The sequence below is a fragment of the Xiphias gladius genome, chromosome 8 (genome assembly GCF_016859285.1).
Source record: "Xiphias gladius isolate SHS-SW01 ecotype Sanya breed wild chromosome 8, ASM1685928v1, whole genome shotgun sequence".
Classification (NCBI taxonomy): Eukaryota; Metazoa; Chordata; class Actinopteri; order Istiophoriformes; family Xiphiidae; genus Xiphias; species Xiphias gladius.
The window spans coordinates 15,301,157-15,324,543 of record NC_053407.1 but is presented as its reverse complement, the minus strand read 5'-3'; the positions used below and the strand labels follow the sequence as shown (position 1 = coordinate 15,324,543).

The following is a 23,387-nucleotide window of genomic DNA, read 5'->3' as shown; positions in this document are numbered from 1 at the left end:
TAGTCAAAACAGACAATTAAAAAAAAAAAACGTTTGAATTTGTTTCTGATTACTCCACAAAAGGACACTGGCTATTTTACAACAGTCCACATTTATTGAGTATATCACAGTTTGATGAATGTTTGCCATGGGGTCAGGCAGGGAAAAGAATTTTTAATTTATTACTGACAATCATTCTGAATATCATGACTTATCAGTGCTGATAACAAGAGAAGGACCAAGTATGCCCAGAAGACCATGAACCCAGAATGGAACCAGACTGTCATCTACAAGAACATTCATTTGGAGCAGGTACTGTGCAGAATAACATTAACACACCCACACTCACCCACACACACACACACACACACACACACGCACGCACGCACGCACGCACGCACGCACGCACGCACGCACACACACACATGCGCACTCAATCCTTCACTCTGTCTTGCTTCCGCAGTTACTGTATGCGCTGAGGGCCACTTTGGGGTAAAGTGGATGTGTTATACTCGCATTAGGATTCTGTCCTCATGCCTTGTCCCCAGGGCTGTTCTCAGTATCCCTGTACAACCTCTTCTCAGCAGTTCCAAAATTCAACTAAACAACCATCATTTCTGCTCTCACTCACTCTCAACACAGAAAGCCTAACTACGTGTACATTTTAACAAGCAGAATCATAGAAACTTGGTAATCATGTGCGTGCATTCTGGTCTGTCTCTGTGCAAGTGTCACTTGGGTGCGTGTGCTTATTCTTGGGTGTCTGTGTTTGCCATGAGCATGTGTTGTTTGTGACAAAGACACCACCCAGACAGTAATTACAGCTGTGAGGGATGATGCGGTAGCTTTAGTGGGCAGAGAAAAGAGGCCTTCTGTGAAGGCAATGGATTCATCAGCTCCTCTGAGGCTGCCTTCTGTTAATCATGTCTCACTGCTGGCCTTAAAAATGCTGCTGCGTCACTCATTCTCCCACTGCCCGACCCTCAAGATATGTTTCCAAATTTTCCCACACATTCCTATACACACAGACTGTACCGATTCAGAAGTATATGCACACATACATGTGCATATATTGAAACGAACCAAATTGCAAGTGCAACTCCTCACTTCTTTGCTCAGTACAGTAAATGACCCGTCTAGGTTTGTGTTCATTCATGCACTGCACGTACAGTGTGCCTGAGCTGTTTTCTTTCACACTTCTTACACCCACATACACGAAAACACAGGCACACTCACACACATTGCTCACCCTCACACATACATATTCACACACGATCCCTCAAAATCTGTGCCCCTCTCTCCTCTTCTTCATTCTTTCTATCCAGTTAAAGAAAAAGACGCTGGAAGTGACAGTATGGGACTATGACAGATCCTCCTCCAATGACTTCCTTGGAGAAGTGAGTGCTTTTGGAATTTGAATCCCATGTCTGAAAATGTCAAATGCATTTTGTGTTTTCCCCGCACAAAGGGTTTCTGGTGCTTTATTTTTCCGGTGGACCAGCTTTTCTTTAAACAACCTTATCATATAAGCCTCATCTCTCTTCTCTCACAAACTCAACCTTTGCTTCATGCCGGTGAGCAGCTCTATTTATGTTGTGCGAAATACAGTGTGCATTATAAATGTTTAGCAAATTTAACAGTTTCCAAGCACTTTGCTGGGAAGCTTCTTATCTACCTTCATACAAATTCCTCTCCTCATTCCCCTGTATCAGTGAATATTTTTCTACCCATTGTACCTGAGTGCTGGGCTTGGTTTTAGTGTCTAATATCTTGTTCTTTTCCCCTTCTGTTTCTCTTTGTGTATGAATGTTAATTGTGTCTCAGGTGTTGATTGACTTGTCGAACACTGCCCAGCTGGACAACACTCCTCGCTGGCTGCCTCTGAAGGAGCAGAGTGAGAGTATTGAGCACAGCAGAGCCCACCATGCTACTCAAGGCCCACCAGGGTCCGGGTCAGGTCAGGGTCACGGTCAGGGCCACGGCCAAGGCCAGGGCCATATGTCAGGGCCTGGGATGGGGCCTGGGCATGGTATGGGAATGGGTCAAGCGCCAGGACAGGGAGATGGGAGTCATGATTCACCTAAAAACTCTGTAATCAAGAGCAGAAGTCATGGAATCTTCCCTGATCCAGCCAAAGGTAAAAGAATCCACCAGACGTATTTCTTTTCAGCTTCATACACATCCTCAGTTTCTGTAATTTCCATGAATGAGTTTATTCTATATGACTAGTTGTCCTGAATCCTGACACTGATATTATTATTCTTGGCAGGCTTCCATTTGTGACAAAAACTGTGATTTATAAAGTGGTCACTCAGTTCTCATAGAGATAGAGGCTTTTACCATAGAAACCAAAATGCTAATAATTTCCTGAAAGCTGTAATTAAACTCTATGTGCTTGTCAACTGCTACATGGCACAACAAGGGCTGCAGTGGAGCAGAAATGATTAAGTACACTTAACAGAGTGTGGACTATATTCATCTACAGTTTCCTCTTGTGTCCTTAGCAGTCATAAAACCTCCATTTTGTCCTCCCCCAGACATGCAGATGATGCCTTTGGAAAAGTCCCACAGCAGCCCAGGCAGCTCCAAGTCTTCCTCTGACGGCCAACTTCGCTCCCATGGCCCTTCCCGAAGCCAGAGCAAGAGCAGTGTCACTCAGGCCCACCTCGAGGATGCTGGGATAGCCATTGCTGCTGCCGAGGCTGCTGTGCAACAGTCCCGCCTGCAACCAAGTAAATTCTGCCCCTACCCATAATACATTCCTGTGACATGCTTCCTTTTTTTCCTGCGCATGCAAATTTTGTTGAGATCGTTTGATGAAAACCTGAACTGCTGTTGGATTACCTCCTTAACATTTTACCTTTGCCTTCCGCTCTCCTCATCTTACTTTTTTCTCTGACCACAAATTTATTTGATTTCATCAATGAGCTTAGTTTAATTCAGCCTCGTCCAATTGAGATCAATCTTAAAAATATAGACACTAAAGAAAATCCAAGGCACACGAAAATGCAAATAACTGAGGTACCGTTTATCAAAACTTATATTGTAAAAATCTATTATTTTATTAATTCTTTAAATCTAAAATTAAATAGTTATAAATCTATTACATTCATTGCACTAAATATTCAAAATACAGTATTTGAGATTTTCCATGTGTTCAACATTTTTATTACCTATTCGGGCATCTTAAGTAGGACACAAAGTTGATATATTACTACAAGTTATTAACACAGCAGAAGAGTTTAACACTTTATAACAACACTAAGGAATAAATATATTTCATTGGCTCCAAAATTAGAGCCCTAGGCCACTCTGTTTCTACATTTAGTGTGCATGTGCCAGTCCCATGCATATGGTTTCTACAGACCCCTAGTGTGGAGATCTCCAACCCCAGTATAGAAACCAAGCTGGGATGGCAATCCCTCACATGTCTTGTACCATATTAGATTGATTTAAACAACATCCATTCATGTTTACACATAGTCATTAGTTTTATGTCCTCAAAATCAAGAATTATGTTGTCTTCCCTTTCTGATATGTTAGCCCAGTTGAGAGCTATTTAAGCATGCAGTTGCAGCTTCCCTGGCTACTGTTCCCTGGCCACTGAGGACTTTGTGATGCTGCAGTCTGTCTGTGTGTGTGCATGCATGTGCCATATGAGTGAACCCTTAGAAAAGTCACAAAATGAACACACAGACACACACAGGTGTGGCACACAGACCCCCCTCCCTACCCAGTCCTTTCCCATTCCTGCCACCTTAAACAAAGGAGACTCAAATGTGAGTCTGAACCAGTCAAACCAGGAAACACAGAAACACCAAGAGGTTCAAAAGTCAACAGGAGGCTCACTCTGCACTCACCAGCCAATGAGAGTAAAGCGGTCAGCTAACCATGAGAGTGGCTAACCAACAGAAGTGTCAAGGGAAGGTGAGACAACATAGGAAAAATGTAATAAATACTATTAATCCTACCTTACTAACCATAATTCAATAAAACTAAAACTAAAAAATAGATAAGAAAATTCCATATAACCAGATGTGTAAATAATTGGAGCAACAAATTAATATAGATATTTCTCATTTAATGACTTTCATGTATGTAAGTCTGTGAATGTCTGTGTGTGCTTATGAAAGGGGGAATTTTTTCTTGTTTATTTCTTGTTTATTTGTTGTTTGTTGTTATTTTTGTTATTGATATAAGGATGCTATATGATATATTATGATATATTTAATTGTTATAGGAATGGAATTCCCAGCTATTGAGTCACAGATTATGTTTCAAACATAATCTAACTACTATTAGTCATCGTTTTGAAGCAAATATAGGCATTGGACACTGTGAACCATGAAGGCAATGAATGTATCCACGCTTAGTCTGGACAGAAACACTTCACATTGTCCCTCAGCTAAGCTGCTCTTCCATCCTGTACGGTATAAGCATAACTCAACAGCAGCCAGGAGCAAAGAACAAATAATTACATCTCTGAAAGAACACTGATATTGTCTCACACTAAATTCATTTTCATGTGGGAATTAAACTTGATGACCTTCATTTAATTCTAGTAAAGGGATTTGCTCAGTGTTAACCGAGGTTACACACTGCACTGCTAAATTCAAGGACAAACTGTCATCACTGTTGATCTGTTCCTCCATCATTCCCCCCACGTGATGCTCAGGCAAACTTATGTGTGACGGACAGCATCACTGTTAGTGGGTGATAGCTGGGGGTGTGAAGTGTTTCAGCATATCTGTTGGACATGCATGCATGTGTGGTAAAAGCTGTGTCAGTGGAAACGCTCTGTGTTCGTGTACAAACAATTTCCTATAATGAAAAACACAGATAGATAGATAGATAGATAGATAGATAGATAGATAGATAGATAGATATTTCCTCAATAACCTTGCTTGCTCTTACTACCCTCAGGACCAGGACACCGGCTGGGTGATGTCTCAGGGTCAGTGGTGCTGTCTGCCCCAAGTCTTGTGGGAGATGCCTATGGAGGTCTAGATGGGGAAGAGGGAGTGGGCACTGGAGTGGACAGTGCCATTTTTCAAGTGCCACACATGTAAGGCTGCTTATGGCATATTTTTTAGCACAGATAGGACGTCTTGAGAATAAAGTAATGCTCAAACGTTTGTTTTTTTGTTTTTTTTTCTCACAGTGGTAAGACTATTCCTAACGGCACCGACAAAAACCAACTAGGGACCCCAGAAAATGAAGGCAAGTTCCAGAAATGTCCTCTGTTTACATTGAAAACCTTGAGGCTATGACAGAAAAAAAAAGATTCCTGATTTTTTTCTTACTTGGTTGTAGGTCTCCACCTGCTGGGTATTTTGTATAATGCCACTATTTTTATTACCTCTGCCAAGGAGGTTATGTTTTCACCTTAGTCTGTTTGTTGGTATGTTTGTTAGTGGTTTTTTTTTATTTGTCAGCAAGATTACGCAAAAAGTACATATTTGCACCAAACTTGGTGGAGGGATGGGGCACGGCCCAGAGAAGAACCCATTACATTTTGGTGTGGATCTGGTTAAAGGGCCGGATCCAGGAAGGTTTTTTATCACTTTCCTTAACATTGCAAGATAGGGCATTTTTTTGGTCTGCTGAGTTCCAGTCTAGTTTATTTATTTACCCAGCCACTTATTTAACCACCTCTAAACTGTGTTTTCATAATGACACTATTCAATTGTGGAGTCAAATGTTGAGTTAAGTGCTTATTGTCAATTAACAATATTTACCCAGAACAATGACTTAATGCATGGCTTGGGATAGTGGAAGAGAAGTGGATGTCACACTATCCTACCCACTGTCATAACTATATCTACGTTTCACGTAGCTCGGGTTTCATGATGCCTCCCTTCTATCTCTAGTTTCAATTTGTAACAAAGAACTCCGGGTCATTTTAGGCCGTAGCCTGGCAGCTGTTACACAGATGAGGGTCAGGAGGTCATTTCCATGGTGCCTGATGACTCATTTAACATGTTTTACCCTAACTCTGTCTTAGTAAAACTTTTTTAATTTAAACATCAATAGGGCATGTAACAGTCAATAAAACCCATGTGAAACTATTATGATCTTTTCTGACCTGGTTTCATTCTGATGTGAGCCCAGGTTTACTGATGCATAATTGTTAAATAATTTAAATAGGCTTTAGTTACACTAGGTGTACGCGCTCTTCCGTGCAACTGAAGGAATCTGCCAGCAGGTACTTAGTGCAAGGTGCAAGGTTTGGCAGTCCAAATGAAGAAATATAGAAATCTCCAACTTTATTCTAAAAACTGATCACCAACAAATCTCTTTCATTTGTGATTTAGCTGGTAAAACACAAGTAATGGGGGAAATCAAGGTCGCTCTCAAGAAGGAGGTGAAGACAGAAGGGGACCAACTGGTCTTGGAGATCCTTCAATGCAGAAACATCACTTACAAGTTCAAAAGTCCAGACCACCTACCAGGTCTGGAAGTAGTGTGTATTTATGCACATGCATGTCTGCAAGTATACTGTGTGTGTGGGTTTTTTTTATTAATAGTTTGCATTTTCAAAAAACCATATTCATCATTTATCTATCTATCTATTTGCCTCCAGACCTGTATGTGAAGTTGTATGTGGTGAATGTGGCCACTCAGAAAAGGATCATCAAGAAGAAGACCAGAGTTTGTCGCCATGACAGGGAGCCTTCTTTCAATGAGACCTTCAGATTCCCTCTCAACCCAACTGGACATGCCATACAGGTACAACAGGCACCGAAACTATGGATCTGGCTCTGTCTAACTGTAAAACATGATATATCATACTGCTCCAATTCTATCACATTTAATTTATTTTTGGCATCTTTTTTGGTGTTAAACTATACTATTTCGCCCAATGATCATAGAAGATAAATTGTTCTTACTTTACCATTGACAGAAACAACCTTAAATATCAGAATTGGTTAATTACAGTTAATTAAACCTGGAGGCTTGCAACATCTGACAAAACAAGTCTTATACATGAGGCAGCTGCTATATGTAGCAGCTGGCAGATTGAACCACCTGCTGTGAGCTGCAGGATATGAACATCAAAAAGTAGCTGGTAGTATCTATGAAAGGCTATTCTAAACAGACATTTGTAGTTTAATAAATACTTACAGATTTTTCAATCTCATGCTCACTGATTCCTTCTTCAGTCGATGTTCAATGGAAAATGAAAGAAAATGTGTTACAAATATAAATTCAATTTATCTATAGTCTTATTTGTAATAAAGGATAACAAATACATATATATATATTTCATCATGATTTAAATATTAAACTTGTTTAATATCTTTCTAGATTGGTATATATTGATCAATTGATCAGACTTTGTTGCTTGGCCCAGTGGTGCTGGTATGATTCATCCTGGCTACCGTGCTTTTACGGGTGCACTTTTCAAGATGGAATGGGCAGGCAAAGCAAAAACGCTAACAACCAGAGAGCAAAAAAATGAGCAGTGACAAATGTGTTCCTCTCTCCAATGTCTTTCCAGCTTTTCTTGGTGTCTAATGGGGGGAAGTTCATGAAGAAGACTCTGATAGGGGAAGCCTACATCTGGCTGGACAAGGTGGACATGAGGAAGCGAGTCGTCAGCTGGCACAAGCTGTTCGTCAGCTCCACTCAGACCAACCCCTGAGCACCACACCCAAAAAGGCGTAGCGGGAGATCAACGAAAGATGAAGCCAGAGTGTACTAGTTCAGAGATCCAATTTGACAGAAATGGATGAGGAAAAAAAAAAAAGTTCAAGCAGAGGAAATAAAAAGATCCATTCAATTTACTTCCTCAGTTTACAAGTTATAAGAAGGAGGGAATTACTGTATGTGCTAACACCATAACAGATGTATCAGTCCAACACTGCCAGCACACGTCCACCTCGTCACATGTCGAGTCTCTGCTGGTTGTGGACTTGTAGGGAACAAATGTGCAAAAGCCACAGCAGGCACTGAAACAAACTCAGCAGCAATATGGCTTTGAGAGCAGTGATGTCTTTTTTTTACCATGGTTCCAATTCCACCATCCGCATGAGACATTGGTGTTTCGGTCCTGTGCAACTGAGCTAACATATCTATCAAAGGGAAAGATGAGACAAAGGTGTATTTCATTTTGATCACAGAAGCATGAGTGGTTTTCAAATATTTAATGATGAGGGAATGCCTAATGTTTGTATGATAGTCAGTTTCATGTAAAAAGAAAAAAAATAACGAAGTCTTTATGTAGAACTGAGTCATACAGCTGACTTTTGCTGTGGGATGAAGATAAAATGTACAGTACTTCAGATGTAGATATCACACATGCAGATGACCGAACATATCAGAGAATCACATTTTACAGTGTGATGTTTATGTAGTATACAAAGATATCAGATTCAGAATATATCTAAATACAATATACAGTATAAGAGGTGTTCTCTTGTTGCTAGATTATTTATGATATAATATAAACATATGTTAGATTGAGGCTGTGGGTGGCGCACTGACAATCCAGTAGGCTAATTTAGTCTGTGGTGTAGGCCGTCTTATTAACTGTTACGTGAATGTGGACCTATGTGAGCACAAGGATGTTCTTGAGAAATAGCTCATTTGGTTCCTCTAATCACACGGATGCACCACTAGATATTCAACAGGGCTTTGATACATTAAAATAAAGGTCAAGGTCAACATCCAGTGACATATTGCTACTTCACTGGCATGCTATTGTGTATGGCAGGTTAGCATGACAATAAAATGAACAGCATCTTGTGCTCCGAAGCCCAAAGCACATGCTGTGTTGAATGTTACAAACCAGCTGTAGAGAATGAAAAGAGTTGATCACATCTGTGTCATGTGTACAGCATTTTACTTTAAGGCTGTTGTAGTTGCTCAGAGTATGCTAATATTTCTTTCTGTGTAGCCCATCATGTAATTACACTGTTGGAATGGACATGTAATTCATGTCAAAACCATACGTAGATCTCCAACTGTCATTTCTTCAGTATGACAGCCCTACTCTCTGTGTATTAGTAAAGCTCCCTTGTCTGAGTTTTACCGAAAATAAAATGAAGAAAAAAATGTTCTTACCAGTCAAATGTCAAGGTTCCTCTGTGTGTCTGGCTGTGCTGTAAAACTCAATATACTGTTTTGTGTCAGTGACTCCTGTTGCAACACAGTGAACCAGCCTCTTTCACTGACATTGACCAAAACACTCACTCAGGCCCACTGGGGTTCAGTAATATTTAGGTCAAAAGAACACATGGGGCCAAGTCTCAGTACTAATGTTTGAGCAGGTTACCCATGTATTCATCTTGTAATGTCCTGCCACCGTATCAACAGAATGAAAAAAAACAAAAAACAAAACACTATCAAGTGACCCTTTATGAGTGTATTTCGGCATATCACAGGGCTGATGCAGATTTTTTTAGAATTAAATATAACAGAAGAAACAACAAATACACTTAGAACGAGATTTCACTTGAATCTTTCAGCAAAGGAAAACAAAAAAGAGGATAATAAGGAAAAGAACGTGGTTGATTTTTAAGATAATTAATTTGCTGTGCCAACCCTGATTTTTTTTTTTTTTTTTCCAGACCCATTGGTTCTTTTAAAGTACTTCTATGCAACATAGATGTGTTTGAATGCATTTGTTTTTTGGAATTAAATGTTTTATCTGTGAACATGTGTTCTTAAAATATGTCTTATAGAAAATAACTTTAATTTGTACATCACTGAAAGAAAATATAAAATATAAATTAAATATATATGATTTTTTACTGATTTTAATATATAATGATGTTAACAGCTGTTAACGTCTACATGGAGCTTGTGCACTTTATTATTACATTGTTTATTTTCTTGTCGCATTTTAACTGCCATGAAATGCAAGATTATGTGTTTTGTGTTTCTGCGCCGAAATGAACTGAATAATGGTGTATGTGGTGGAAGAAAATATTGTGGTGTGCATTTTGTATCTATGTGGCAAAAGAAAAACATGCAGACACGGTGGGGTTCCTAAACACAATGCACAATCTGGAGAGATATGACCCTTACTACATCATGGTTATAGTCCACTGAACAGGTGGTGTACTAAGTACAGTAAAAAAAAAGACATATTCCCCCAGTGCTCAGTCATGACTGTTTGGCCCCTCGTGTTTCATTAGACTTCCCTCAAGCTAAATACTGTTTGTTCAGATCAGCTGTTGCCTGTAATTGTGAAACCATCCATTTGTTGTTGTACTGAGGGGTGTGAATGTGAGTAAGTCCTTTGACATGTGTACATAAAGTGTTTATTTTCTACAAAGACTGAATGTTTATATTGTCCGAAGTTTGAGCATGTGACTGTCGAAAAACAAAAAAAAAATCACAAAAGACTTATAATTGTACAGCAATGCGTGTCTATAGTTGTATAAGGGGAGTTGACTGTGTAATCAAAACTTGTGCCGTCAACCAATGACTATCTGTGCAACCACGTCCTGTAAACAGCTGAAACAACACAAAGGGAAAAAAAATCTATTCAACTTCAATAGTTGTCTGAGACTTTATGTTTTGGATGTTGCATGTTTTTGTTGATGGTTTGTCAGTATATTTTGTCTACAGATTATGTTTAAAAAGAGACAGAATATGTATAGATTTATCTGTATGCTGACTGTAAAGAAATATGCTTGTAAAATTGTCTTGTTTTTCACTCAGTGTAAAAACAAAGAATCTAATGTTATGGTTTTGTGGTTGTACACAGGATGTGTTGAGATATTATGCAAACTGTGCTGTAAAAAATCAAAAATCAGCTGTTTCCCCTGAGTCTAAAGAATAAACATTAAGAAGAGCTATATTACACATGCAGAGTTGAGCTTGGTTTTGTTTGTCAATGATAATAGGCCTTGTTCAGAGCAGACTTTTTGACTTGTCAAGAATAGCAACAAAACATTCTTGATACTGCCACAAGATGGTGCCAAAGTGATGCATACTGTGGCTTTAATTATAAAGAACATATTCACAGTAAGAAAGTAACCCCTTCTAAAAACTTGATTCCTTATTTTATTATTATTATTATTATTATTTAGTAGTTTGATTGTGGTTTATGTTTTAATCACAGTACAATATTGCACAAGAATTCTTTTTGGTTTATTTTCATTTTTTTATATTTGGCCGCTTTCTTTTTTCTTTACCTTTTTTTGATGAAATTATCCTCCACATTACCATCTCTATCTGGTTTAACTAAAAGACTAAACAACCAGTTTCTAGCATACTTTATTTTTCTTTCTTTCTTTTTTTTTTTAAAGTTTAAAGTCAGGGCAGAACCTAGAACTAGTATGTCCCAGATTTCATCTGTACAGCAGGCCTGGTCATGTCTCTGATGCTTTATTTAGCTGCAATACGAAGACATGGCCCCTGTGAGGCAGCGTTGAGTCGAGCTAACGTCTGAGGCCGAGCAGCTTGGCTGCAGTAGAGAAGACCTACCAGGTTCTATAAGCTGTGGATGCTATTACAGTACCAACTTTAAGAATAACACCCTTGATAATAATAATAAATCTCTGGGTTTCTCATTAGGAAATACCAACAAAATCATTTATTTAATTTATTAAAATTATTTTTACATTAACAGTTCTGCGTTATCAGTATGCAACAACACCAAGAATTAAAGTAGGAGGAGTTCAAGCAGGAGTTCAAGGGTCAAGCAAAGCAGCCAAAGGCTCTCCTCCTCCTCATAGGCTTTCTGGGGAAACTGACGGCTCAACGTTTGGCTGAATCTTGTTTAATTCGGATTGTGCTCCCTCTCCTCTGGGTATATTATCTGTTCTGCTGATGACAAAAAGAATGCTTCCTACTCTTCTGCTATCAATAATTGATTATCTTCAAATTTGCCTCATTATTACATGCTTTATGTTACGAGGTTAACAGTCCATCATGGTTGAATAAATGCAGAGGAATAATAATCAGCCAGGTGCTTGGCAGTCCCTGACTTTAAAAAAAAAGAAAAAAAATTCTACCTTTTAATTTTGTTCATTAGGACACTGGTTTACTGCTAACAACTCTGATCTTTGGATATATATCTAAAGGATGCTGTAGTTCCTCTTCTAAAAGGTATTTATTTATACTTGTATTAATTTAATTGATTCCACTGTGTCTAACCAACAGAAACACAGTTTAGGGTTGTAGTAGGTCATGACAGCAAGGGTTTTTAATTAAGACTTATGTGGATAGGGTTTTGGAGATTGAAAAGACTATTTAGTGCCTCATGGGCACTGTATATAATTATTTACATTCAGATACATTTAGAGTATTGGTTTTCATTGCTTGTTATACTGTTATTACGGGTGTTTAAATATGAATATGTACAACATGTACGTTTACAACATATGTGTGTGTGGATATGGGCATGCTCTATAATATATTTTGTTTGTATAATGTCGTTATTGTACCTGTACTCTCCATACAAACGGAAAAAAACAGAACAAACGTTGTGAAGCTAACAAGCTAAAAAGACCATGTTCCAGTTTAGTGTAATAGTGCAACTGGTTTAAAGTATCATAATAGTGACCAATTCTTGTGATTTTAATTCATTACCTCCAGATGGCAGTATGCTCTGCCAAATAACCCTAAATTTTAACTTTATGGTATAACTGACTCTGTGACTAACTCTCTAACCAGTGGTGTTTTTACACATTATCACATTAACATCATTACCAAAGATGACCAAGTCTACGGGTGGTTCTCTCCTTTACAGTCAGGATTGGCCTATTTGGCTGATATTTACAATGGGTATTCTGTGCTTTTTCATTTTGGACCCATTAATATGTTTAAAAAATAGTTATGTTTATATTATTTGGGAAATCCCATTCTGTGTGGATCAAAAAATGCAGGAACATGGGACAAACCAAGGTTAATAGTATTATATATTTTAAAAAAAATAGTAGTTATGAATTCCTGTTCATTAGTGAAATAAATTTGAGTCTTGTAACCATGTAGACTCTGAGGAATATATTGGTGTTGTCAGGTGCCTCAGGCTTTGGACGAGATACATCGTCTGACAGATGCCATCCATTTTTATTCTGCTCTTTTACTAATATCTATGTCTTAGACTATGTGAGGAGAGGTGTAGCAGTGCAGTTAGTAGTCTGACACCTCTTCCTTTTCAGGATGTAGTGTGAGATTTTCCCAATTAACAAAAAACTACTGAACGGGGATGTCTGCAAAGGAGGCTGTGTACTCCCCATCATCTCCACACTGGTCTTTGCTATTACTTTTCTCTACTCCCCGCCACCTCTCCAGTTCTCACCAATCACTACCTTTTTTTTCCCATCCCATCAGCAGGTGCATCTGTTCCTCTGCTGGGGGAAATGAGTGTGAGAGAGGTGTAGTGAGAAATAATGTGGACAGGGTGGTAAGACAGGGAGTAAAGGTATGAGAACCGAGGAGAAACTCAAGGGGGGAAGAGCCACAGTGCGGTACAGGGAGAGGAGGGGGAGAGGTGGGGATGGGAGAGACAAAGAGAGGGGTGTGGGGGGTGTGGGGTACGAGAGATGGTGTGTGGTTGCCAAGCAACGATTGATAACCAAATCCCCAAGCATCCTGCTTGTGCCGCCCTGCCCTCCCTCCAGGCCTGAATCACTCACACACACACACAACCGCACACACAACCGCACACACAGTAGATCTTATGTTCATGCTTTGTTATTCAGTTATTCAATCAAGGTATTGATGCTCTTTTAATGTAAAATGATGACAGAAACTGTGATTTTATATCCTGCAGTGGTGCAGGAGCTTCTACATATCCTATATATTCTATAATTTATACATTCATCTTAGGATGTGCAGCACATAGCCACAAATTCAATATTATAAAACAGTTGCGATTGATGGCGTTGCAATTTATTGGGCTTTTACTCTTCTTTGCTTATAAGATTTTAAACAATAGGTTATGTGTGAAATCAATACCTCTGTCACTCTGGCAGTGATTCCAATGTGGGACAGCCTCTCTGCTTGCTGCCACTCATGCTACCAGGATGACTGATAGCGACTGAGAAAGACTGTGCTATCAAAGCCAGCATATTAGGCATACCATCCTTCCAGGTTGTAGGCATTGAAAGGTTGTGGGGCCTTTTAAAGAGCAACACCGGCATCTGTATTCAGAGTGTGTGCGCTTGTGTTTGGTACGTGTAGTCAGACCCTCCTTTTAGCAGATGTGATTTCTTTGTTTTGTTTTGTTTTTTTTGTTATAGGGAGTAAAAAAACAATCTGTTGCTTCCAATCTGTGAATGCTATATTGACGCCTTTTTAGATCAAAACAAATATTACAGCTTCTATTGAAACGTCACCAAATTTTTAATGTTTGGTTATATTGTGTGACACTACCACTATTAGAGCATATAACATACCAAAGCATGGATAGTCTAAATTGCATTAGGGTCAATAATGGCAGTAATGAGTATCACACAGAAGTCCCCATGACAAGATCTCAAGAGGATAAGTTTTTTTTTTTTTCACTAGATTGAAAAGGAGGGGAGACAACGGGCTGAGATAGAGAGGGAAGGAGGGAGGGAAGGAGAGAGAGAGAGAGAGAGAGAGAGAGGGAGGGAGAGAGCGAGAGACTGAAATATCCAGCACCAGTACCTGTTAGAGCGCTGGATGGCCGGCTGATCAGATTAGAGGTGTCAGGGTTGGTTAATCTGTGAGGGACCGACCGACTGCCACTCAGGCTGCTTCTGCACACCGCTCCCAGTCATCGGCGGCGGAGGGGAGCGGAGCCCATTTGGCGTTGACGCGCGTCGGGGAATTTCCCCCCCTTTTTTTTTTTTTTTTACAATGGATACCTGCAGGGTACGAGCCTGGGTGTTTCTGGTCCTCTTATGGCAGGACGGGTCTTCAGCATCGCAGTTCCCGACACAGCTCATGTAAGTATAGCCCTTATAATGCTGTCTCGAGCAGCAAATGCCGTGGCGCGCAGACTCTTTGTTTCAAGTGCTCGTCCTAAGTGGTAAATCTAATGAGCCACTCGCGATGTGTGGGCTGCCAAGCGCAGTACGTGCGCGCTTGGAGATGGGAGAGTGGGGTGGGCAGGTCGCTTCATTCATGCACCGGTGGTCATCTTGAGGGAGACAGGCCTACGTTTAAGGGCAGACATTATTTCAGCTTTTCTCTGGCTGCTCGCCTCCAGGCGGTGATTAATGTTGGTTACCATAATCGTGCAGTTTGTCACCGGTGGATGACTGTGGCCGCCGGGCGCCTCGACAGCTCCTCTATGAAGTTGTGGAGGAGTTACAGTGGCCTCGCCTGGTCCTGCTCCTTTATTGAAAATGACAAAAGTTGCACTCTTCATTTGAACACCTAATCCAGAGCCAACCCGCAGAATTAAAGGCCCCACCAGTAGCTCTGTGACCAAATAAACGTGAGGAATATTCACGTGGCATTCAAGAGTTGGAGACATAGGTGGAAAATCAACAATGCTGTGTTCAAAACTACAGGAAAAAAAAAAAAGAACAGCATCAGAAAGATCTATCTGTTTTTTTTTTTTTTTTGAGTGTTAAAAGATCCATCAACACGTATGGGAATAATAGCAGGTTTTAGTCACTTGTTTAGAATTTCGTTGAACTACATTTATTTGTGGTCAGTGATTGATTCATATAACCACAAATAAATATAATTTATTATTGTGTATTTATTTAACAAGGGCATCTCTTAAAATACATTAACTGTTTTACAAGAGAGACCAAACCAAAATGGCGGTGTAGAGTAAAAAAGTGAAAATTCACATTTACCTACTAAGTCTGCATGCTGTCACATTTTAACACTATTTATCTGTAAGTCACTTTATAAGATTTTAACTTGAATTTAAAGTTTGGTTGCCACACCCAACCAGAATATTGGCATCTATCAGGCATTTCCAATATTTTGCCCGACCCATGTATATTCCTGAGGGTTGACTAAATATTAGTATAATGCATCAGTATAAAGGAATACAATTCTACAGCATCAACAGAATGAATTTGTAGAAATACTCTTGTTGCTACTCATTTCCAAAAAAATACAAATCACCAATTCAAGCCAAAGAGCTACTGCTGCAGATTTGACTGATGTAGCAGAAAATATTTTTTTTTGCGTGCTACCCTTTGGTATACAAACAGTAGGTAATTAGAAAAAAAATTATCTGTATTTGCACAGCCTAATGGTGAAAGCAGTGAAGAGCAACTTAACAGCTAACAGCCCGTCTGCTAAATCCGCTGGATGCTCAATGTCAATTTGTGAAAGACTGAGTGAGTAAGTTCAATTCATGGACAGATACTCTTTACAGTTACATTTACAGAGACCCAACATTCCCCAGTGAGTAAGCACTTGGCGACAATGGCAAGGAAAAACTCCCTTTTACCAGGTAGAACCCTTGAACAGAACCTGGTATATGAACCCGGTATATACAATTGAAAAACAAAACATTTGACTGCACCTTTCACAGACACTTCTCATGTCCAGGGTCATGTGCTCTCTGGGTTGTAGCATGAAGTCCTAAAATGCTTGTTTTGGATTTGAGTGCTAAAAAAACTTGTAGGCACCAGTTTCCATTGTAATTGCACATTACATTGGAAACTCGCAGTCTACTTCAGGTTTGCTGTGGTGATCATTCAACATCACCATCTTTATTTTTCCATGGCCTTGCTTCTTTTTTGAATGGTTGCTGAATTCAATTTCTATTAGAAGTACAGGAGGTTGTGCAGGGCTCTCCTTTTGAATCGTCAGCAGAGGAAAATCTATGGCCTGGATCATCTACCACATACTTTAGTCCTCCTTCTTCATAACTGATGCAGTCCAGAAAAAAACAAGATAATCTTTCTTGCCTAACAGATATTCCTTAGAACTAACAAGCAGTAAATATACATGATTGTGCCAAGATGACCCTACATGTCTATCTGCATGACTAGACACCACTGTAGTGATATGAGAGGGACATATCTACTCTTGGCTGTAATATCTCTCTAAGGAAAAAGTTTTTTTTGTTTGGAGTGTTAATGATGATGAGATGCAGTAGTGTGTTTGAACATAGACAAAATGAGCCCAATTGAATTAAAATGACTAGTTACAACACTCAAGTTCAGCAAATGCATTCCCCTAGATGACTGAATAAATAGATGGAGAGAAAAGGGCTGATTGTGCAAAGGTAGTTTTGCAAACTGTAACTTTTTTTGTGTCTTCTCATTATCCTAAATATCTATTGTTATAGTAGCGATTTAAGAGACTAAACATTTTGCACTGGAGCAACACTTCAGAGTGAATTTAAACAAGAATGGGACAAAAGCTCTCATGAAATTAAGATGCCATATCATGTTGGATTTTTGGAGTTTATTACTCATGTTGGCTGTACCAGGAATATTTCAGAGTCGGATCGCCAGCAAGCTGAATTGCATAGAAAGACAGAAGGGACTGGGCTGGTCAGAGCTTGATCCAAAAACCTTCTACTTTGTATCAAGGCACATTTTAATATCTGGGCCAGGCTGAAGAGGGACTGAATTCGCCACTTGGCTGTTAGTGTATAGGCTACAGAGCTTGAGCAGAGCACCGTGGGTTGTTTTGGTGCATTACTGTTGGTGTTTCCATGCTTCATTCTGCTGTCTGTACTGGACCGCTTCTGTCTTTGCCTCTGTAATGATGTGTAATTAGACTGTAATACAACACAGCCTCCCACTGAGATACACACTATGCGCCTGCTCATTACTTTCTCTAGTTCCATAGTGATGGTACCACAACATCTGTCTCTCTCTCTTTCTTGTATTGTGTCCCCGCCCCTCTTTCTGTTTTGCTCTCATTTGCTCTTCCTGTGTCTGAAAAACAATGTAGGGCAGTGTCTGACCCAGTTGCCATTTGTATGTGTGTTTGTGTGTGTGGGTGTGTGTGTGTTGTTAATTATCCAGTGTTGTACCAGAGGCTGCAGTAATCAAAGCCCAGCAACCAGAGCAGAAAAATGTTGCTACTACAGCTCAACAACAATGACTTTATGATTGTATAGGCATCTCTGAATTATGATGTTAATTAAGCCACGTTAAGAGTTCACAATATATGTGTGATGACAGTGTGACAGATGACAGATGAAGAGGAACTAATGTTCAGAGATTGTCCATGCCCATGGATAATACATCTGAGCATTTAACATCTATTTAACAAGTACATTTGACTGCAAATATTGATCTAAAGCAACAGGCTAATAGCTTTAGGGAGTAGCATAACTTTCTATTTTATGGTTCTTTACTGTATATAATGAGGCACGTGAGCACTTTATAGACAAGACTTCCTTGTCTGCACATTGCACTGTTTGGTATTGCAGTCACAGTCCCACACACATAAAGCAAACATACATACGAGAGATTCAGTAACATGTGAGAAATGGGCTGAGCTGTTCTACAGATGACACACGTTTCTGAAGCCTTTTATAAAATGTTCTTAATAGATTCTGAAAACAATAGAGTGCACTGAAGAAAAGTCCATCTCATCCATATTGGACGTGCAGAAGAACACATGCACACATACTGCACCACAGTCTGGGCTGTCTCATCCATTTATCAGCACCTGAGACTTTTTGTTATAGAGATTTACTCTGGTAGCAGTAGATTTCAAAGGAGCTAAACTCTGGAAGCACTAATACACATACACACACACACACGCATGCACACACACACACACACACACACACACACACACACACACACACACACACACACACACACACACACACACACACACACACACAATTTAACTCACAATTGACTTGTCAATGCTTTGGGCTTTGAGAGCTTCAAGGTCCACTTAAAGTCCTTACCTCCAGCTTGCTGTTAGTAGATTTGGGGACACAGAAGAGTGGGACAGAGGAGAGGAGAGAGTGAATGAGAGGTAAGAAGAGAACAAAAGAGGAGTGGCAGTTTCTCAAGACCTCACTGCATAGCAAGAATCATAAAGAATTTGATTTATATATACGGAATCTGAATGGTTGTGTTGCTCTCAAATGCACATTGGACATACACATACAATACCTGTATTCCAACCACAATAAGAGAAACCCGGAAGTTAACAAGCTTAGCATAAGGCCAATATACTGTGTAAAAAACAAGATATGAAAAGCATCACTAAAATAAATGTAAGTGCAAGAGTACGGTACTAAGTAGGCTTTCACTCACGATGACAGGTTGAAATTAATATTAAATCAGTTCAGCAAATAATCTTACCACAGTCTTTTTAGTAGCTTTTCTGGAGGTTTTGTTCATATCACATTACCCTCACCAGAGGATAGAATTTGCGGAAAAAGTGGCCTCCAACATCTCAAAAGAGCACATCAGTGATTTAGTATTATGTTTCCATAAAGTGGGGGACTTGCAAAGTAAGAATGGTCAATATTGGAGCAGCTGAGGTTGTGATAGCCTACTGACTTTTAGTTGTCAAATTGGTTCAAGCTATAAAACTCTCAATCCGAGACTTCCCATAATGCTACTCAATACAGTCTTTTCAAACTCCATGCTTCAGTCTGTGACACGTGATATTATCAGCTGAGATTAGCTTTACACTGGTATATCAATATTGGCTAATAAGTTAAAAAAAAAATTGCAGTACAAAAATACCAAAGGCGGTTATTTAAGAAACAGTGATTTAATTAAGAAAAAGTGCAGCCATTACATAGTTTGTCCATTAGGGAGCCCTGGCAAGTTAATTTTTCAACTGTAAAATGTGAGTACAATTTTGTCACAACTCTTTAGCAACTAAATTTAAGGCATCCTTGTCAGATTAATACATTAATATAAAGAAATTATTATTAGCTAACATATTTTTATATTTTTCAAATTCTTAAATATCGACATTAGTATATTAGTAATATTCTCCACTGTCGTTTCTGAAATGTTTTAGAACTGGATAAACAGAATGAAAAAAAAATCTCGGGTTGCTTTAATGGTTGCGAATCACCTGGCGACCAGCTCTTGGTCATCCAGCACTACTGATCCATTTGCACTGGTTGGCAGCTAAAAGAAGAGTACCCAACCAATAGGACTGGTTCCTGTAAATCACCATAGCATACAGTAACTGGAAGTCTATGTCAATTTTCCTTGACATAGCCTGCCAAGCTCTGCCAAGCCTCAGTCTGCAGGGTTGTCAACTACCCCTAAACCATCTGGCGTTGGGAATTACGGGATAGCAGCTGAATCATGCCTGACACTGCCCTAATATCTCCACCTACCCTCTTTTTTTACTAAACAGTTTCACACTGTGCTATCCACTCTTGTATTCTCTTTCTTGCAAAGTGTCTCATCTTTCTCCACTAGAGTTCTTGCTCTGAACTTTCCTAATCCACTATAGATTTTGTGTCCCTAATGCATCTTTCCCATTTCTTTTCTGGTTTGTTGATCTTCTGTACCTTTCTTTCTCTTTTTTTTTTTGCACCTTACCACAATCTTTGGCACAGATACTCTAACGTGCATGAATTTCATTACAATGCTGCAATGACTATTTTTTTGGGAATATTTTCTGTGTATGCATAACTGCATATCTTTTTTTGGTAGTGTATTCCACTATATGTGTGTATAATATCTCTCTTTGCCATGGGGGAGGATCACACCTGAGTCTTTGTTAGTGTGAATACATAGCAATAAGAGCATGTGTATCCCATGCCAACCTATTATCATTCCCATGCAATATTAATGTCACTGTGTCAGTGCCCGTGTGTATGTGTGTGCACGCATTGCAGCATATATGGGAATGCACCTACATGCACAAAAGTCTTTTGCTACTGCAAGCCTCTCAAACCAGATGCGCCTCTAGATGAGTCCGTTTATTTTAACAAGTCACCGTGTCACTTAAAGCATAGTGTCTTAGGTCTTTGTCATTCTATCATCATTCACCTATCTCTGTCCATTGCCACTGTGTTCAGGAGGCAAGGAGGGTTATACTGTGTCAGTATATTATAATGCATGCTGTGAGCTTATTGTGCTTTGACAAGATGGTTGGAGGAGGATGCGAGGAATGTATTATCCAGTGTTTGGCACCCATAGGCTGGACCTGATGTCCCTGGAGCTCTTTGATACACAGAAAACCACGTTGGTCCTGGCCACCTCCCACCTCTCACCTGTCCACTCACATCACCGTCACCAGTCAAAACACTGGCTGACACTTATCTGATTGGTTGACTTCATGTCTGAACTCTCAGAAAGTAATTGTATTAGTTGACACCCACTGACACTTGTGCGATTAGATGACATTGTATTTGTTCCTGGGGATTCAAGTTTTATTGGTTGACACTTTGCTTGACCTATCAGAGTAATTCTCTTTGGCCTTGTTTGTTCTGACGCCGCTTGACCGGACGGTCTTGTTAGATGATAGATGTAAGATAACTTGATTGACAGTTTAATTGCACTGTGAAATGTCTGTGATGTCTCGTCTGAACTGGTTACTTTGGAGATACGAGATTGATTGTGTCCATTGCTTTGTCCCGTAGGATTAAAGAATGGGTTGATCAAATGCAGAAAGAGCTCGTCACCCTGGCAGACACAGCCACCGCTGGGAAGAGCCTCACTCAGGTATAAACACCCGAGCGCTAGACACACACACACACACACACACACACACACACACACACACACACACACACACACACACACACACACACACACACACACACACACACACACACACAAACGCATAAAGAGGGAGCATTATCCAAATTTAACACTGCTATGGACCCTCACATATATCAGTGTATGAAGGAAGCCACATTGCTCCTTGTTGAAAATTTCAATCAAGCTGTTTTCCTAACATTATACATTCTTTCTTTTCAAGAAAAGATTTATTTGTTTTATCAGCTAACTAAAAAAAATAAAATTTGAAACACTGCGATTTATTAAACCATCAATTGCAGGTGGGAGTGTATACCATCTCTACTCTCTTTATCTGTCTAGATTTTTCTGAGAAACCAACACCTGTACACCGTGGAGGAAAACGACGCAGAGGAGCTGGTGGCCAGAGCAGCCAGAAACATTGAACAGCTGCTGCGGAAGAGGTCTGCTGCCTTGAAGGTAAGACTCATCCCACTCACTGTCAGTTTGTTAGTTTGAAAGCTGAGCAGGATGAGATATTTATTAACAAGGGGTGCGACAGAGAGAAGATTTCCATCAGTTCTTATTGTAGACTTCACTATGCATATTCAATAACCAAAGTGTATTTGGTGAAAACTCCAAAGACATAATGAAGTGCTGTAGATATTTGTGACATGGTGGCATCTGTGACATTTAATCATGCAAATTTAATAAAGGTATTAGCTGCATCAAGTTAGAATGCATAAATATGGATTCCTGCATTGAAGAAATAATTTGCCATGGCAACTCCTTTATTCACACAAACAAGCTTATTGCGCTTAGCTTACATGTTAATCTTGGTGAAAAGACTATATTAACTTGATTTTGCACCATCGACTGTGCTGTTCGGCTGACAGTCCAACCGAAAGGCTCTTGGAGAGATGGGAAAGAAATTAACCAAGGAAAGAGATTTAAATGTTCAAACTTTTATTAGCCTGTTGTTCTTGGCTGTTTGACTTCAAAAAAAGGAGAGAAGTGTATTGAACCACAACGCTTAGCCTGTGTGCTTTATCTGTGGAGTACAACACCTATTATAGTTTGGTGTTGGTGAGAAGATTTAATCGTAGAATTGTTGTAATCCTGAAATCTAGTCAAAGCACCAAGATTGAATCTACCCTATCAAATGTATGACTTTTCTTTTTATTTAGTCTTTTTATATTCTACATTTAGAAGAAAAATGTACCACTCCATTTGGACTAATAATTGCTATATTCAATACATTAAATTAAGTTGAGTTGACTATCTGTCAGATATCTAATGACCTTTGAAGCTCCTCCATTAACAAACATAATAAGAATTGCCAAAATTATATTTTGGAGATAAATATATATATTATCCTTCTTTAGGCCAAGCTGAATCACAGTTCATAATCATAGAAATAATCCTTTAAATGGAGGTAGTCACATTCAAAACATTGTAATGATCTTCTGGCAACAGGTTCTGTGGTGTTTCTCCATACCTAAAGGCCTCCTCTGAGAGAAACAAATATTAAGAATTACTTGAAATCAGTCAACAACAATCTAGATGCCTTTACAATGTCACAATCTACACTCTGAATAGTGAATATTATTTGCAAAGCTGAGGTCATTTTGTAACAGCCCACTAATATTTCAGGGGTGAGGTGATATGTATAGAATTGATCTACTTACTTATATTTGTGTGATGTTATATAGATAGATATAGTTTGTATGTGCAAAAACAACAGTGGGTGAAGCATGCACACAGAAGAGTAGAAAGCAGGGACTGAGATCTTGCAGGATTCAATTTGATAATGAGAGCTTTGACCCCAGGGAGCCCCCCCCCCCTCTTTTTTAACTCAGAAGTGGGTCAGAG

General features: G+C 39.4%; 2 protein-coding genes across 4 annotated transcripts in view; both read left to right on the top strand.

Moving 5' to 3' along the window:
* The window catches only part of pclob (piccolo presynaptic cytomatrix protein b), a 28,885-nt gene extending 21,261 nt beyond the window's left edge, over positions 1 to 7,624 (top strand). The window contains exons 19-27 of the mRNA XM_040132248.1: positions 198 to 291; positions 1,305 to 1,376; positions 1,804 to 2,116; positions 2,517 to 2,711; positions 4,903 to 5,044; positions 5,141 to 5,199; positions 6,294 to 6,431; positions 6,563 to 6,708; positions 7,481 to 7,624. Of these exons, the coding sequence (XP_039988182.1) occupies positions 198 to 291; positions 1,305 to 1,376; positions 1,804 to 2,116; positions 2,517 to 2,711; positions 4,903 to 5,044; positions 5,141 to 5,199; positions 6,294 to 6,431; positions 6,563 to 6,708; positions 7,481 to 7,624 (1,303 nt within the window). The remainder of the gene's footprint in view (positions 1 to 197; positions 292 to 1,304; positions 1,377 to 1,803; positions 2,117 to 2,516; positions 2,712 to 4,902; positions 5,045 to 5,140; positions 5,200 to 6,293; positions 6,432 to 6,562; positions 6,709 to 7,480) is intronic.
* Positions 7,625 to 14,587: 6,963 nt separating this feature from the next.
* The window catches only part of LOC120793255 (voltage-dependent calcium channel subunit alpha-2/delta-1), a 58,219-nt gene continuing 49,419 nt past the window's right edge, over positions 14,588 to 23,387 (top strand). For all 3 annotated transcript variants that reach the window (XM_040133155.1, XM_040133154.1, XM_040133156.1), the window contains exons 1-3: positions 14,588 to 14,852; positions 21,419 to 21,500; positions 21,879 to 21,995. In XM_040133155.1, coding sequence (XP_039989089.1) covers positions 14,764 to 14,852; positions 21,419 to 21,500; positions 21,879 to 21,995 — 288 coding nt within the window. In that variant the 5' untranslated portion in view covers positions 14,588 to 14,763. The remainder of the gene's footprint in view (positions 14,853 to 21,418; positions 21,501 to 21,878; positions 21,996 to 23,387) is intronic.